The 19,485-nt window shown below is 42.4% G+C and overlaps 1 protein-coding gene across 4 annotated transcripts in view; it reads right to left on the bottom strand.

The window, feature by feature from the left end:
- The window catches only part of LOC135242026 (protein ENTREP2-like), a 103,934-nt gene extending 86,510 nt beyond the window's left edge, over positions 1-17,424 (bottom strand). Inside the window, exon 1 of one of the 4 annotated variants that reach the window (XM_064312888.1) lies at positions 16,442-17,424. In XM_064312888.1, coding sequence (XP_064168958.1) covers positions 16,442-16,666 — 225 coding nt within the window. In that variant the 5' untranslated portion in view covers positions 16,667-17,424. The remainder of the gene's footprint in view (positions 1-16,441) is intronic. The other 3 variants (XM_064312887.1, XM_064312892.1, XM_064312889.1) reach the window with 3 other exon arrangements.
- Between the last annotated feature and the right edge of the window lie 2,061 nt (positions 17,425-19,485).

Here is a 19,485-nt window from a genome sequence, read left to right as displayed (position 1 = left end):
CATCAGTGGCATGAGACCCCAATCACCTGTCAGCCCATGGCGGGTGTTACTGGGACTCTCATTACGCACCCATCTTTCCTCCTTCGAATGTGACGTGCTTCCTCTCACCCATTAAATCCCTAAATGACACCTCTGCTCATTTTCCCTCCCTCTCCATCGTTCCCTGTCCCAGTGGTGCAGCACACTTTTACCACACTGTTCCATTTCTGTACATGGACTTTCACCCCTCATTCTCTCCCCCTAACTCATCCTCTGGGTCTCACTCCCGTATAATAGAGTAATGCCTACAAGAAAGCCCCAGCTCCAGGGTTATCACCAGAGAGCGCCCGGCTTTTAGGGCTCCTTCAGGAACAATAATAACAGTTTAAAAATGAGAAAAGTTGTTCCAGTGTCTAAATGCTCTGTTAGAGATGATGTTCTGGAGCAGACACGCAGAGCGGTATTAAACACCGCTATAAATGATAAGCTGTGTCTGAGCCGAGGGTGAGAAAACCCAGTTTACTACCCCTCAGACAATATTGTTCTCTCTCTCCCCGTCCCTTTCTGTCTCTCTATCTCTTTCTCTCTCTCACACAGACAGACAGACAGACAGACAGACAGACACACACACACACACACAAACACACACACACACACACACACACACACCACACACACACACACACACACACACACACTCACACACACACACACACACACACACACAACAGCTGTTCAGAGCGCCCTAGGACGCCAGGGATGTTAGCAATGAAGCGCAGCTCACCTAAACGCCACACCTGGGCTCAGCCACAGAGCAGCACTGCGGCTAAATGAGTTTTGAGTCTAAATTTAATTTACATTAATAATTTCCTCACCTGCTATTACACCGGCTCTAATAATTGCATTACATGAAGACTGAACCAAAAGCAGCAGACGGGCCTGGAATATTGTCACAGCCTGAATTTTATTCTTAAAGGGCTTTCTCCACAAGACACAAAACATTAAGCTTATCAAAGACACATGTGACAGGAAAAAAAGAAGGTGAATTTCCTCTCTCTAAACAGCTAAAACTTGTGATAAAACAGGCTAAATAATATGCACTGTACAGGATAAACGAAGGGCTGAGTTGAATCGCTTCCAGACCAGTTTCATTTGACATTGTAACAATTGTGGCAGCAGTAAGGGCTAATATTCTCCCTCAGAGCATGGCTTTTCAGATTTAAAGTACAGGACACAGGGTCTCCCTATTAGCTAAGCTGCGCAGTCATGATTCTGGAGGAATGCATTACATGCCCAGCTGGTGCAAGCAGAGAGAAGATGCCCAATTGACCAATCAAAGCCTCCCTGCTGACTGATACATTTACCTGAGTGACACTACGACCAGTCATGCGCCATCATGCGGGGCTGGTGGCTGCAGTAGCAGCTGACATGGTCAGGTTTTGATTCTGGACTACAGGAGCCATAACTGCACTAAGAACAAGCACATTACGATGAGACACTTCCTGGCAGCTGCAATAGTTTCGTATTCATTCATTTGGCAGTTTTTCTAATCCAGAGGGATTTACAAAACTGTCTTGGTAAAATCCACTAAATCCATATGTTAGTATGATAAAGACGACAGTCTGTCTGTTACACAGTACCCAGTAAACACAGTGTGAAATTATTGGACTATTGGACTCATATGTACTCTGTTCAGAGTTGAATTAACAAAGGACATTTTACTGTGTATGTGCATTGTTTTGCTTTGCATATTTCCAGGTTTTATCTTTGCGCTTTCGATACGTGAAAGTTTTCATTCCATTGCCTTCATTTGTTAATTTGCCATCATGTAAGACATGGGCCACAGTGAAGGTGATCTCCCTGTTCCTTTCCCCGGTGTGTTGGGATCTCAGGGGAGAGGGGGGTGCGGTGGGGACAAAGCCCTCAGGCAGCCCTCTCATCTAAACACCCGTATCAAAGCAAGCTATACATAAGACCCGCAGACATGCTCTCACACTCCAAAGCAATGAGTGTAAAAAAGAGCCATATTCGATGCGTCCAATGATTGTGAAGCCCTTTCCACAACTGCACTATAAGGCAGAGTAAGGCACTATAAGGGAGAGTAATAACCCTTAGCATATACACAATGGTCTACACATGTAGACCAAAATATAATTTCCAGGTGGTACATATTCCAGGACAAGCAGACAAGGTCTCATTTCGGTTTTCTCTCATCAGTATCTGATTTATTAAGACTTTAAAATTCTGCTAGCATTGTCTCAGTTTGTTTTCAGAAAATTAAACACACCAAATAACCTATCCTCAACTCTCAAATTTATTCCGGCAATTTAATGGACGGTGAGTAATATAAATTGAGATATCTCGGCAGGAAGGTGGCGTGCACCAGCAGTGTGCATGTTCAGCGAAAGATTTATATGGTCCTCTGGAACATCATTTTTCTGTCTCAAGCTGAGATTTTTATGATGAATGTGTGCATGAAGTAAATTTACTGTGATACATGTATGAAAAGATTAGGGGGGCATGCACTTTATAAATCCCAAAGCTATAAATAAGAGACACAGACAGCCTTCTATTAAGGCATAATGAAAAATGAGGGGGCAAAAGTCCCTGCTTCCAAACATAAAGTACCCTGCCACTAATCCTGCACTATTACATAAATAAGCGGTCTCATTACCACAGTTAATGACACATTCCAGCTTGAGAGTTAATAGTCTGAAAAAAACCTCTTAAACATGTGCACTTGCCACCAGTTTGCATCACCAGCCAAATAAGGAAAAGCCCTATCAATATAATGACCCTCAACTTTTTCAGCTTGAGCAACAGAAAACCGACATGATTCAACATGAATGTCAAAAGAAAGAGGACTATTCAAACCATTGACATTGACAGCAATGAGCTGTTCACATTATGTCCAATGCCCTATTTCTTTTTTTTTGTGCTATCAGGAGTGTGTAATCCTCTTGATAATAAGATGAGAGCATAACTTATTCCTGGCCTTTGCAGACCTCACCACCCTCCCCACACCCCCCACCCCCTGCCCAAAAAAGGTCTATAAAGCCTGAGAGGTGACATTCACCACTGAATCAAGAGATAAAAACATATATATCCACGCAAGCCATTATAATATATACATGGCTGTCCCTGTGTAATATAAGCCTACACACATGCACCCATGTGCACACACACACATACATATTGCATGATAACCAAAGATACGCATGACTCTACACTCCAAGTGCATTAACCTGTGACAGATTACCCACCACCACAAACTACTGCAAACACGCTTAGCCTGATGTGTAAATCTTGTTCACCCGCAGATAAATGAACTGGCACCATAATTTCCATATTATTAATATAAAAAACAATTTTTCAAAGCACACAGAAGTGCTGTATTGCACAGGCAAATCTAGGACATGAAATGGACAGTATGTTCTGGGCAAGAGCACATCTTTATGGATTTGAGATATGAGGCTCGTGGACAGATGCCCAGACTGGACAGAGCCAGAGGCTGAGGAACAGCACAGAAATCACAGGCAGAACACAGAACACAGCCTGGCGGAATCCGAGCAGATTGAGTGAGACAGGTCTGTTAGTGCAGTAAATTTCCCACACCAGAAACATGCCAAGTTTCAGTTATAGCACTCCCTGGGACAGAATATGCAAGTCAGACAGATGTTTTAATGCTCAGCCCAAATATAATTAATTGTGAATCGCAAAAAGCGTAAGTGCAAAAAAAAGGTTCCTGAGAGAACTTTGAGGAAACGTTAAATCTTTCATAAACTTTTTTTTTTTTAAGTTAATATATATTAGTAATCAATCCATTGCACAGCACTTTCTAGAATATAATCAGAATACTGTGAGCTTTACAGATGTGTAAGGAAAATGAAAGGCAATGTACAGCAATGCACTAACCAAGGCAACATGGCGACTCCTGTGCAGTAACACCAGTTCTAACAATACACAGCTACAACAGCGCTACATCACCTTTCCAGGGGAATATCAAACAAGTCCTTCGTAGATGTGCAAGGTTGGCAGGCCTCCTCCCCAGAGATCAAAAGGCAGAGGCACCGTGGCCAATCCACTCAGACAGGGCGCACATCCGAAAGCGCCCCTCAGCGCTGCTTTGATGGACAGCCCACTTAATCACATCTAATGCACTCTGAATATAGTTGACAGCACTGTAGGGTATGGGTGCCAACAGCTTGCACTACTGGCTCCATACAGAAGCACACGTGCACGTCTCCTGTAGCATCAAGGCTCATTATTCGAGGCTCTGTCTGTGGATACAGCGTACAGGCTCCATACGCAGCACACATTAGTGCATACTTTGTGATCGTTATTCACAGTTGAAGGTTAGTCTTTGTGGGACATTCTGCTCCACCAGTCAGTTCCTTAAAAACAGGTAACCAGAGTAGCAGGCAAATATTCTAAGAATGTTGCCGCTGCCTGTCACTCGGAAAGCATTCTTAGGAGATTCCATCCTTTTTCTCTGCCGAGAGACAGCCCTGGCGGTACGTGTCAGAGTCTATATATATATATATGCCAGTGGGGGGTAGACTGCACGAGGTACATGTGGGTGACACGGCTGTAGTTTCAGGAGGCCTTTGAGTAGGGATAAGCCACGTGTGTTGCTGACAGGAATGTACATCTACTCTATTGGAGAAGCTTGACAGCATTCATACTTTTTTTTACCCCCCAAATCTAGAAGACATGCATTCCACTCTGACTTGTGCAGAAATGATAATATGTCTTTGGCTGATATGTGTGTTTTTACACACATATATACAGTGCATAGTCTGTACATATTTGGGCAGTGACACATTTTATGTTTTGGCTCTGTACTCAGCACATTGGTTTTAAAGTAAAACAAAGCATATGAGGTTAAAGTGCAGACTGTCTGCTTTAAGGGTAGGTTACATTCATATCCAGTGATCCGTGTAGGAATTACAGCCCTTTTTATACATGGTCTCCCCATTTTAGGAGAACATAAGTAACTGGACAACTTAACATTATTGTAAAGTTGTCATATGTAATATTTGGTTACAAATCCTTTGCATTTGATGACTGCCTGAAGTCTGCGACCCATAGACATCAGACACTGGGTATCTACCCTGGGGATGCTCTGCTAGGCCTATACTGCAGCCATGTACAGTTCCTGTTTGTTTCTGAGGATTTTTGCCTTTAGTCTTGACTTCAATATCAGGTCAGATGATTGACTTTGCCAGTCAAGAACATTTTAGTTTTTGGCCCTGAAAAAACCCATTGGTTGCTTTAGCAGTGTGTTTGTGGTCATTGTCCATCCTGCTGCTGCTGTCTGCAGTCACATCATCAGTGAAGACAAGTGAGCCAGTTCAAGAGGTAGCCATACAGTACACGCCCAAGCCATAACACAACCTCCACCATGTTTCACAGATATATGAGGGTGCTTTGGATCATGTACCATTCTTTCTCCACACTTTTCCCTTTCAATAACTTTGGTACAAGTTAATACTGATATCATCTGTCCATAAGAGCTTGTTCCAGAACTCAAGAGGTTTTCTAATGTACTTTTTTTTTTTTTTCTATGGTGGCCATTCTGTTCTTGAGGCATACCAGTAGTCTGCATTTTGCAGAGAAAAAAACTCCAAATTCCACACCTAGAATCAACTCTCAACCTTTTGTTAACTTTCTTGTCCGTAAGTTATTGATTCAACAACACCAGCTGGCCAAGAAACAGCATAGCAGATAATTGTCCAATTACTTTTTTTAGTACTTGCAGTCAACCTTTTCATTTTGTTAATTTGTCCAATTACATTTTTTCCCCTAAAATGGGGGGCTATATCTAAAAAGGGTTGTAATTCCTACACGGATCACTCAGGACAGATGTAAATACCCTCAAAATAAAACTGAAAGTCTGCACTAACCCAAAAGTTTTATTTCAAATCTAGTGTGCTGGAGTGCAGAGGCAAAACAACTATTTTTGTGTCACTGTCCCAATACTTATGCATTTAACAGTGTATTTAACTGTGTGTTTTAATGCAGCTGAGGAAGGTAGATATGGGAAAATCTGACACATACCTGTACATTTAAAATTACATTTGCTGTGGTATAGATTTTATTTATTTATTTGATTCTTTACTAATTCACTTCTTTTGTATGGTGCTTAATCCCCTAAAAAGGATTTACAAACCTAGATATTGATTGAGGTCCATCCAATCAACTGATCAATATTAAGCCAAAGCATACTGGCTTAAGCACTGTTGCAATAGCAAATCTGTAATTCATTTCCTGTAAGACTGCACTCAATAAGTCAACGTACGCGAATTCAACCCCTGACTTGTGTCCACAACCTCTGTGACAGGATTGGCCAAAGCAACAGAACATTTTGTTCTTAAGCTCAGCCCTTGCAGTACTGAATAACTGATATCAGTCAAGGCTACTTTAATTATCCTCCAGGTTAAATGGCATTAAGAAAGATCCAACAGTTTTAATTCACAGATTCAATAATTCATTACCACTCATTAGTCCCTCAAACCTCAACAGTGGCTTTAAAACAGTGCAGTCAATGTATAAAATAAAATACAGTGATCATATGAACAGATGAGAGTTTTATCATGTATTTTTCATCTGTATCCTGTAGATTTTTGCCATTGCTATTTTGTCGAGGATGAAGGCCTGCATTTGACCTCTCCATTTAAAACAACGGTACAGTCTTACACAGAAGTCTGCTCTTCTCTCTGCTGTTTCACTGATTTTGAAGTCAACAGGAAGCATTCTGTGCCTCGATGGACAGAGCAACTGGAGGAAAGCAATCATTGTCCCCCACCTGTCTGTCTCCTCCTCCCTCTATCTCTTTGTTTGGATCATCCCTCCTCCACCCAGGCCTGTTCCCTGACCTCCGAACCCCTGTCTGACGTCAATCACCCGTGATCAGGAAACTCATCACATTTCCGCTATCCATTGTCCTCATTTTCTCTTCCTTAACAGCTGCATTCAAAATGTATGTGGGGGGAGGGTAGCTTTTCTCCCTCACATTAATGCAAAATAAGCTATGAATCACTAGCTTTTGGTAGCGATAACTACCACGGTAAAAATATTTTGTATCCCCATTGCAAGACTGTAACCCAGGAAGGAAGACAGGGATGAGATATACAGGAACTCACAGATATGTGTTTTTTCTCACTCTGTGCTGTAGTACATAGACTGGAAGGATCCCCTTAAAGTCAGTTCCTCAGGGCTGACATTAACTTCCATTAGAAAGCTCAGAATTCATCCTTTTCTCTGCAATACAGAAATGAGAGTAAAATGAAAGTCCCAGAGAGCACACTCTTCTGAGGCATCCATAATTTGCCCATTAGTATGCAACAAGAATTTAATTCTGAGAAATGCATTTCTAAATTACCATGGTTGTCTTCCATTCACTCTTCACCAGGAAAACTAAATCTATAATTAAAATTTATGGTGCAAACTCAGGCATTTATTGAGGGCAACTCAGGGCATCCTTTAATATACATATCCATTTTTTTGACAAATGTTTGCAATATGCTGGCCTGTACTGGATCACCACTGACAAGTCCATGGCACCTATAGCTTTAATGATTCCAGTGGTTTTAGAGTTTCGGTTAGCTTTGATTTTTCCTATACCTTCCCAAAAAACCACTCAAATTGTTCAATTACTCAGACACTGCAAGGACACGTGTGGACACTGCAAGATTTTGAAATACTTAAAACAATTAAGATTCATATATGCCTCTGAATGTCTACAGTTGGGAGGGAATTTTTTTTTCCAAAGAATCATCATCCAGGCAAAGATACTGTATTACTGTACAATAAAACTATATACCTTAACCAAATACATAAAAACAGTACAACCCAATGCCTCTGAAGGACTCATTTCTTTGACAGGGTTCATGCCACAAATCAAAATATTCAAAAAAAAGATAACTATCCCTCAAATTTCTTCCGTATATCAACCAGAAATGTGCTTTTGCATTGCATCGTGGGACCTTTTCAGGAAAGAGGCATGTGGAAAATCACTGTAGTCCACGGGGACTGTCTCTAGATCACAGTGAATACATTCTTCCAAGGTTCCTTGCCATCTCTGCTTTCTGTGATGGATTTCTTCCATTGCAGACTACCTGCCCATGACCCTCCACCCTCAGTCTGTCTGTCCCGCAAACCCGTTAGTGCATCCAGCAGCTGTGCTCCCAATTCAGCAACAAGCATTCTGAAACCTCGCATAGAGAGGTTTGAATAGTCCACTTTCTGAATGCATAGACAGACATATATATATATATATGCACACATATACACACACACACACACACATATATATGTATATATACATATATACAGAGAGAGAGAGAGCACAAGTAAGAAAAAGAAACCCACAATATAACCGGAGATAATGTATGCATCTTTGCATCTTGAATATGATTCCAACCAAAATAATAGGCCCAACTACCTTTTCATTGGTTAATTAAATACTCAACTACTGCCTTCTTCCGTGCAGTCAGACTGAGTGTTCTTTGCTCATTAGAGTGATGGGAGAAGCGTGGAGAGGAAAATTAAAATTAAAGGGACAGTGCCGGCAGACTGCTGAGCATCTTCCCTGCTGAACAGAGGACGGTTGGTAAGCTCTTCTACACACAGAGCAGGTTTCCCTAAGCAGGCTGTCCATTATATGGGCCCATGCAGTCATTACAGAGTAACACTGAGGTGGGTGAACAAGAGTCTTAGATGTGGAATTTCAACTAGCTAAGATCCACCCACCCACCCCAAAAAAAAAGTGAACAGGGCGACTGAAAAGAAGCAAGTGCAAACGCAATGCACAAGGCAGTCGAAAATTGTTATCCAAATAAAATATTGTATTTATATTCATATGCCGGCAGATTCAAATGCAACATAAAAGCCTTCTGCTCCTCACCCTACTCCTCCTCCTCATCAGTTACTGTACAGGCGAAAATCATTACGTGGCTTGCAGAGGTGCACACCAGGCTAATTAAAAGGAACGCAGCTTTGCCACGCTCCATATCTGCAGGAGCCCAGCAGAGCCTCAGTGCCAAATCACCGCGAGTTTCTATGCAGAGTCCCAAATACTGCACATTAGACCCTGAGAATTACCTCGCAGAGAGGAATGAACAAATCTGAGTGCACTCACACCATGAAGGTCGCAGCGGTTTCGCGCACTGCAAATTACCCTCTGCCTCAAAATTCAAAGGGATAACCCAGACAATTGCTGGCCTTCAATACCCAATCCTCTCTAATTCAGAGGATCGTGTGGAAAATGAGAAACATGTAATTTTTCCCCCACACAAAGGCCAAAGAAGCCTCTGTAGCCCGTCAGAAGAGGAATGGGGGAAAATAAGAGGGAAATGATCTTGTGTGTCGGACCCAAGTGACTATCACCATATCCTGGCCCTGCGTTACACTCCACATAATGAAAGCAGGCAGATTTTTCAATGGTAGCCTCTGATTCAGGTATTCAGGTTAGACCTAATGCTAATCTCATTTAAAACTGTCTGCAATGCTAAACTGGATTCCTGCCCAGCAACCGAACCTCCAGCAAGCGCTTGCAAAAAAAAAAAAAAAAAAGGGGGTAGAAAAACAGCCGCCATTCCGCGCGACTTTCTCCCGAGGGGATGTTAATTAGGAGCGCAGCTCTTCGCGAGAGCTCTCGAGCTGGATTTCCTGAATTAAAGCTCGTTTTTCAGCGCGGATCCTGAAGCCTGAGGTTCCAGCCCGGATCGGCGGCGCCGCTTGGCTCCGGCTAGCGGCACATCCTATCTGCAGCGAGCAGGCGGGGCCGGGCAAGGACACCCGGAAAAGTCCCCGTTCTGCACGCGCGATTCCACGAGGACGCGAGGCACAGGGGCACCCTCCCCTGGCAGTCGTGACAGCCTCTTTGGTTCACAGTTTCTGTTGTGCCGTGATATACAGCGAAGGTGAGAGCAGGGAGAGGAGGGACTGCGGACATGCCCATTTCATTCAACAGCTTCTGTGGCGACATTAAACTTTATGATCCCCTGATTTAACAGCTCTGACGACTCAAGTCCTTTCTCCTATTGTCCATCACTGAAAAAGAGACGTCTGCGGAGTCAGTCTAGAAGGAAAGACCACTGAATAAAAGAGAGGGGTGTCCGCAGGTCTCCAGTTCTGAGGGCATTCTATACCACCATTTTTCATCCAGACCCCAGCTGACTTGCTGTGACCACATAATTAGTCACTGATTTGAAAGTTATTATGGTACTGCAGGCTGAGTCATAGTTCACTTTCTACCATGTGAGGAGCGTTCACTGTAGGATCCTCTCAGAAGATAATTACAATCTATAAGCCACATTTTTACATTTAACTTTGAAGGTTTTTTTTGACATTCACCAGCAATTATTCCAATGAATCATTCAGATTAGTTGAGACAACTGAGAGGATTGTTGTGATGCTTTCCTAACATGACTTCAGGTTTACCCCATCCATGCTAATGTTATGGGTAACATTACCTCATATTTTCTCCCAGTTTTGAACGCAACTTGTGCATTTAGCGCTCATCACTACAACCTCCTCTGTCAACCCAGCAGTGCAAAGACAAGCACACACTCTCTTAAGGAACACCTGACCTCAAAACATGGCTTCTTTTCATGCCACAGTGCACCAGTTGAGCGCACACTGAGATGGAGTCGGAGAATGACACGCGTGTAATTCGCGCACGCTACTGGTGCCGGCTGACCAGAAGGGGGTCGCGGAGACATGATGAGACACAGATGTCCCGCCGATTATGATTATGCCAATTACGTGCCACCATCCAGGGCTCAGAACCACAGCTGGAACTGGCATAATCTGTGCTGGACTGTGGGGCCCATCCGCACTGTAACACCAATGTCTTTTCATGTTCTCCCGTAGTGAATGCACGACCGTGTTAGCAGGTTTGTCTCATCACACGGTCAAATTTTCCAAGATAGTCATTCACTACGTTCTTTTCAAGATGGTAATTCTCTATATTTTCTACAGTCCTCAGTAGAAAAATATATGCCAGATATTCTTTAATGTCATAAATTGTTCAACGAATAGAAAGCAAAAATCATAAATGGCAAGCAAGCCAGAAGGACCATTCAAGTCACAGTCAAAAAGGATTAATGTCATCTTCAGAACTGCATTACCAAATAACAGACCTAACCAGCCATGAGATGTCTGCACAAAATCTTTTATCATAACTGAGCTGGGTGTTAGTGCTAGTAACTAGAAAGCTAATCAAGTGTACTGTATGACATATCAGCCAACAACACATTTTTTCTGGATTTATTTTTCACAAACATCGATTCTGATACCAAACGGTGAACCCTTCACACTGTTACAGACTACAATGGCTAGGTTATCTAACACTTTCTTTTGTGTCAGTCTCCAACATAAGGGTGGGTAGAAACTGGCATATAATTTTCTTGATCAATACATAAACTTATGAGACCAAATTACTTTGAATTGTTAAATTGTATTCTATTTTGTTTAATAGGCTGTACTTTATTGCTTGAATGAAAAGACTGTTTGTCGTCTGGAAAAATAGCCGTCTAATCCAGGAGCAAAAAGTAAACTCAGTCAGTGGTCCGTTTAAAGTAGTTCCAACCAAAGAACAGTCCTGCGTTACGAACGTATTCTTGACTACTTTCCATCAAATGACCAGAATGCCAGGACAGGAAAAGGCCCCCTGAGAAACGTTGCCGGGTGACAGCTAAATAAACAGCACGCATTTAGAACACAAATCGCTTCCACTTCAGTGTTATTACAGTTCACTAGGACGCGCAGTTGTCAGCGTGATATCTTGCTGGTGGTGGCCATCAGCTCTTCGCTGTTCTCTGCGAAATGCATCGCAGCCTGAGAAAATCTAGCCCAGGGCTGCCACAGGCTCTTCCCCCGGTGACCCTGAATCCGTGCTTCCAGTCAGCTCTTGACAATCTAGCTCTATTTACTGAGCGAGAGCTATGGAAAAAGTATAAGGAAATTTCCAGCATCCATACTCCCAGGTGCTGCTGGCTTACCCTTGAACAAGGTCTTTCTCCACAACTGTTCTTGTAAAAATAATTTAAAAAACATCAAGGCATATAAACAGGTTACAAAACATGTCTGCCTGAAAAACTGTGGGCTCCAAATGCAACCCAGGATATGAGCAACCAATGAAGCAAAAAAATAATGTAATAAGTGCGGCATTATGATCTAGTCTCATTCCAGCTGTAGATCACAGAGTCCAATGCAGATGTCCCGGGTCATGGCAGGATGGGGAGTGTGTGTGTCTGCACCCCACATACAGACTAATTAATCAAAAATCACTCAGCTCCTCCGTGCAAATAAATAAATAAACAAATAAATAAAGCATGCAGGTGAATAATGAACACACAAGCACACTGATGCACTTCAGAAGGCAGAACCTTGCCACAAGCAAGCTTTGTTTCCTGTAAAATTTTGGAACGAAAGTCTGGACAAAAAGGTACAGGTAATGAGGGAGTTCTCATTTCGCTATTCTCTAAATCAGCCAGCTGGACAGTTAATCTCCCCCCCCCCCACCAAGGGAGGAGAGAACGAGCACTGACCTAGAAACCCCCCAGCCCCCCTCCCCTCCCAAATTTGTTCTGGGCAGACACCTGCATCAGACAGAGAGGCAAACACACAGCGGAACAGTTGAACCACATTACAGTGGCGGGCAGCCCTGGACAGCCGGGGAAGGAGCCGCTCCCTCCCGCTCCGCAGAGCCGCTCTCTCGGCCGGCTGCCCCCGATACCCGCGCGGGGAATATTAGCTCCAGCTGACAGACACGCTGCACGGGCCACCGCAGCCCATGGAAACGCACGCCACCGCGTTCTCCAGGGAAATCAGCGCAGCGCGTGCAAAACAAAGCCTCCCTCGCAGAGCGACTGAGTCACAAGCAGATACCTACTTCTATGAGCAGAAATATTCCACCAATATTCCAGAACCCTAAAAGGAAAATGAAAACTAAGCTGCTAAATTTAAGCTAATAATTTCCCCCTGTGGAAATAAACGTTTTCCTTGCTGATGTTTTTCTTACACACACCCACCCGTCCCATCCCCCCCCAGGTACAGTCACCCTGTCTCCTAGGTCGATAGTACCCGACTTCGCCTTCACATGGTGATATAGCTCTCCTCACTGTATCTTGTCAAAAATGTAATGGGAGCCCAGATTAACAGATGAACAACTCATTACCCGTCTATGCACTAGAAGATAAATAAATAACCCCCTCCACACACAAACACGCACACTCCAGCGTGAATGCAGGGCACCGGGGTCAGAGGAGCCCTCTGGCGGGTGGCCAGCACGAGACCCAGCTGCCAGCGTCACCATGTGAAATGGATCTCACCGATACATTCAGTTCACAATGCTCCACACAGCACACAGACAGACACAGACACACGCACAGAAACATGCACACAAACAGACACATACACACAAACATACACATAAGCACACGCACAGAAACACACAGACCGACGCACACAAACATACAAAAAGTCACACACACACAAACATATACACAGACACGCACACGCAAACATATACACTGACATATGCACACACACACACACACACACACACAGACACACACACGCAGACGCACACAACCCCATGGGGCACATCACTTCTTGCAGATGAGACCAGTCTCATCATTAGTCATGCCAAGGTGTCCATTCGAAACACCCAGAATGCAGCACTCCTAACCACCGGCCTGTTATTACCAGCACACCATAGGTTGCCCTCTGGAGGGTTCACAATTCCTTCTATTTGTGTTAACACTGGAGCTGATCAGCTCTGCTAGGATATCAGCCTGATGTCACTCTCCATTAGCCTGATGCTTCCCGTGCAAAGTGTGTGATGACATGAGATACTTCACATTGCCAGAGGCATTCCAAGTCAATTTTCCACAGCGTCAGGCTCTTCTTATATTTTTCTCGTTCACGGCAAACAGACCAGCTTTGACAGGCATTAATCATTTCTGTAAACATTCATTCATTTATTCAATAGATGCTCTGATCCAGAATGATTCACAGCGAATGACCAAGACCTACGTTCCTAATGTTAATAAAAGGTGTTGAATGGAGGAAGCACCAGTCTACCACTAAGGCAGGTGGACTGAGGGGGAAAAAAAGCCGTCACAATGGTCCATTTCTCATGAAATAATTACCAGTCCCACACAAACTACGACCCTGACACAAAACGATGAGAACAATGTCTGAAGACACAAAGACGGAGCGCATGCTCGAAGAGTCACACCATCCAAGTACAAATTTCATGCTTTGGCTTGAAAGTGAATTTTAGAAGGTGTTGGATATGAGCCTGCCCTGAACTGTGACCCTTGTGTGGGTTATCTCTAATGACACAGGCTTATCCACCCCTCTGCCCCAGCTGGTTGCCTGTCTGTACCATCTCTCACTCCTCTGCATATATAATTAATGAAATGCCCTTTTCTGTTTGCAAAGTGACACTCCCTGGTCTGTTTAAATCTCTGACAGGAAATCAAGAAAGTGTGCCTTCATGAATATTTACAGGGCCTGCCATAAAAATTTAAGGTGCAGAAAATGCTGTCACACAAAGACTATCTTTACACGGCACAATAATTAAGACAAACTATCTGTTTATAGACATTATTTATTGAACACCATGCTTGATGAATCTCTAGTGCAACAGTCACTTGGCACACAGAAACAATCTCTTCAAGCACAAGTAACTTGAATACATGGTGTTTGGCCTATGGTAGATATAGAGGGGAGACAGGATAAAATCTAAATGTACAGAAGCTTTCACCATAAAGATCAATTTTAAAAGAATAATGTAGAAAGAATTACAAGCATATGCGGGTACATATTATAGGCCTACATACTGTATGCCCAAGGGCTGAATGCTGTGATGTTGATAAGACTAAGAGATCATTTCTTATTTCAAATAAATTTATATGTTTTAGTTTCAATAGGTGCAAAGCCCATGCATGGACCACTGGAATCAGCACAAGCCATTAAAAAGACAAGGAGAGGCAACAGCACTCATTTCTGTTCTGCACAATGGGGCTACGGTAATCTAAAAAGCAGGTTCTCTAAACGCTTTACTTAACGTTTGACCTGAAGTAAAGAAAAATGGGAAACAGGAAAGATAAGACATCTCTGTTGGGAGAGAAAACTTGTAACATTAGCTTAAAAATGAGAAAAAACACTTCTGCACAATCCCTGGTCCCTAGCTACCTGTGTCGCTGTCTCCTAACATGGAGCTGATGTTTTAGGATTTTGACAGGATTTTGAGTTTAGCAGATTCCAAGAGCCAAACCTGACCCTACACTCCAAAACAAAATGCTGGCCAAAAACACAACACCTGTCCCTTTCACTTCGAATAAATACTTCCTTGACCCAATCAAATTTAATTTCTCATGTTTTGAGGAATAAATACTAGAAAAGCAACACATGCTACAATAAATAATCAAAACTGGTTTAATTGGGCCAATAACCAAATAGCACAACATTAGGAAACCAACACCCATATACATTTAACTCAATGCAGTCAGGTGTTATTACTACCAAGTTCAATACATACACCAAAAAACAATCGATCAGTCAAAATATCTCTTGAGATAACAGACTAACTTTGCTATTTAAAGCACAAATATGCAGTTTCAAGATTAGTGAAAATAGCTTCACCCGTCTTAATCATTGCAAGCATCATTAAAACATAAATGAACTTTATGAATGACGAAGACATCATTATAATAAATCAGTAGTACTCTTTCTGGACAGACAACTAGACACCCCGTCCACCAACAACTTGCAGCACTTTATGATGAAGCACGCTAAAAAAATAAATAAAATAAAAAAACATATTATATATTGATAGTTTTAGAATACAAGCCCAACAAGTTTAACCATTAACCACATAATGAAACTGCGATATCACAAGGTTATTTGTGCCTGAATGGTAAAATAAATATGGGAACCCTCGAATTGAGAGGAATATGACTCCAGTCAGATGTAGTCCTGTGGGGCACTAGGTCAACTCGATTGTAAGAATTCGGCGAATCCAAACTGTTTTAATGTTCATACGCGTTCCATGTTCCGTTAAACTCCGAGACCACGAACGGCTACGCAAAGCATAGCCAATCAGAACCCTGCAAACCAAAGTTTGGTACAACCCATGAAGTGTCCATTTTAATTATGTTTAAAATAAAAATATCCTTATTGCTCAATAATGCGATTCACTCCGTGACTTCATCTGTAACTGTATAATACGCAATCATAAACTTGTGTATCGTGATGTCACAGAAAATCTTAGTACAAGGCAGTTTCAGTGTTGAATATCTGAAACCCGTCTTGTGTGGGGATTTGTTTCTGGTCAACTAAAAAGTGTATCGATCACCTTTCATGAAATTGCTATAGATATGAGCGCTGCGCATGGCCCAAACGTGCATGCACAGTAGTGTTGAGTTTGGTCTTAAATACTTACGGAAAATCCAGCCCAGAAGGGACAAGAATGCCTGACCCTCGGCGAGGTAGTAAGAGCCAATGCAGCGAAACTGACGGCCAAAATCAGACTTCCCAAGACCATCTGCGAAACTCCGAGAGAAAGCATGATCCGTGTCCGAGTCCGAAACTCCCGAAGCCTCGACAGACTTCGGGACAGAGATGCGGGGCTGAGCGAACGGCCCCTAGGCAATGCGCTTACTGGCATTGTTACGACCAGTTAAACTATACAACTCAATTGGAAATGCTATTTCAACTTTAATCCGAGCATTCAAAAACAATTGCAATTAATGACGTCCCGGTGCGTTAAGCACTCTCCAGCTGGAAGATATAGGTGGGAATGTAAAAATATATGTCGTTTGAATTAAAGCGTGGTTAGAATTACCGACGTCCATAAGTAGCCTATAGTGAGACCAGTAAGATATGCGTTACTAGATATACGCACAGATTTATTAAATGAAAAGTGTCATTCTCATTTCGTCTATGGAAAAGCGATGTGGGGATGCCAATTAGCTTGTATCATCCAAATCCAATTCAATCGCTGAACTGTAAAGGTGACCAGAATTGCAAAGGTGACAAAAATGCTTGAGTATAGTCCATCAAACCAGAGTGTCCGCGGGGATTCATCTTGCTTCCTTTTACATTTGCTACTGCATGCAGTTTAAAGTATCTTGCACCATTGCTCCGATGTTCGTCAAAGACTGCAGGCTGGCTTGTGAAAAATTGTCGAACGTGAGAACATTCAAATGCTTGAGTGAAAAATGAGAGGAAACCAACACTGAATAGGCTGTGGCAAGGAACGGATGACAAGAGAAAGCGAAATTGCCGCGTCCAGCTCTCTAATATTTTTATTGCTGCAGTTGTCAAAAACTGCACCTGCGCATAATCCGGTGTGTGTTGGTGGTTCATTACAGGCAGATGAGTCTTTGAGACGAATATTCCCTAAACACAGATATCTCGGCTAATGATATAAGCAACATGCTCTCTCTCTCTCTCTCTCTCATCTGCCTTTCGTTGATTCGTGTAGGTGTAGCGCTCTCTCTCTCTCTCTCTCTCTCTCTCACACACACACTCTCATCTGCGTTTCGTTGATTCATGTAGCTCTCTCTCTCTCTCTCTCTCTCTCTCATCTGCGTTTCGTTGATTCGTGTAGCCTATCCTAGTTTACGGTTGGACGGTGAAAGAGACGCTTTTAGGACAGCCCAACAAGGCAAAGAAAAGCGGTGCACGTTTCTTGGGGAGGCGGGGGATGGTGGATGCTGCAAATAAGGTTACTGTAGCAACGTGTATTGACAATAAGTGTATCATTCTGGATAGACAAGTCATATTGAGCACCCATCACGAGAAAGCTAGATTTCATGCGTAATAGCTTAAATGTCTTAATGTCACAATTAACTAATGAATATAGGCTACTACAACTAATACTTTCCATTTATTTCGACCGGAGAAACTTGACCCAAAAATCAATTGTGGATCATGGTAAGTTGATTTGTTGTTTTGAAAATTGTAATGTTTTTTAAGGGCTTGTGTCTAGTCTTGTACAAGACACCCTCTACAGTCTTCAGAATTAGGCCTATATGAAAAATTTAAAATATTGATAAGTATTCACCCCATTTGTATTAACCTGAATTGGTCCATGTTCATTATTATTACTCTTATGCTAATGGATCCACCCATGTTCATTTTGAATCCACTTAAGTTCACTTGCATGTTCACTGCAGAATAAATATCACTAATTTTGTGAGGGTCTCAGAACTGTAACAGCCAAACAGGCCTATATACAGTACACTTGCACACCCAACATTACATGTGGCCTTAATAAGATAAATCATCATTCGATACATATTAAACATATCCAAGAACAATAGCCTAATTGCATCACTGGGGGAGGCCCTTTGCCGTTTTTAAGAATGCCCCCAGGCACACACTAACTTGACTACCCTGCACAGAACCCTGACCTCAACCCCATCCAACACACTTTTGAGATCAATTGAAAAGCCAACTGCAACCTAATCCCCCAACCAGTGCCTGATCTCACTAATGCTCTTCTCTGAATGGAAGAAAATCCCTGCAGCCATACTCAAACATTTAGTATACAGCCTTACCAGATGAGTGTAGGTTGTTATAGCAGCAAAGGGTGGACCAGATCCATATTATTACACATAATTTTGGATGAGATATTAGATGACAAGTGTCCACATATTTTTGGCAATGGCAAAAATAAACATATTGTTTAGCAACTTCTCTGGATAACCTGCATGTACTGTGCACGTAACGTTTGTGTAACTGTTGTGATAATGAACATAGGGAATGTTGCCGTTAAATGTCTTAATACTGTACCTAACTTTATAATGAATGCTTCAAACAAACTTAGAACCATGAGAACTGCTACTTAGGCTACTTGTGAGATCAGCAGTATAGGAATTTGTTTAATTTACAAAAAATCACAGCACATGCACATTGAACGTAAAGGAGAAGTAGACCTACTCGCCAACACCTATCCTCTTTGTTGTGCGGCCCAAGCTGAGCTTTTTTTATAGTGATATAGCAAGGCTAAAAATAATGATCGTACGTCATCATTGTACAGGCTAGATATCGACATACTGTATCAATAAGCCTCCGTCCAAGTATTTATGGAGGTCAGGTGTTTGACTCATTGGTGCTGAAGAAAAAATGGGCCTAGTGATGTTGACTGCAAAACAAAGGTGAAGTTAATAAGATTTAGCATCAATTTCAGGAATGGAAAGCAGGCATGAAGTGACTGAATAATTTTGGTTTGTGGAAGGAAACACTTATAGAGCAGTCTGACCATGCTTTCGCATCATATAATATCCATGCTTAGGATTCGTAGAACCCGACTACAAAAAAGTGGCTGTCGTTTGTGCCTATGCTGAGCAGATGCAAAGATAAAACATGATTGTTGTGCCCTACGTAAGCCTTCTGCAAGCTGGAGGCTTTTAAAATGTAGAGGTTGTGAATCCAAAGGAACTGACCCCTCAAAGGTACAGCCAAAGAAGCAAAAAGATG

Source organism: Anguilla rostrata, chromosome 16, assembly GCF_018555375.3.
Source record: "Anguilla rostrata isolate EN2019 chromosome 16, ASM1855537v3, whole genome shotgun sequence".
NCBI lineage: Eukaryota > Metazoa > Chordata > Actinopteri > Anguilliformes > Anguillidae > Anguilla > Anguilla rostrata.
The sequence above is the reverse complement of the archived record's forward strand: the minus strand, read 5'-3'. Positions and strand labels throughout refer to the sequence as shown.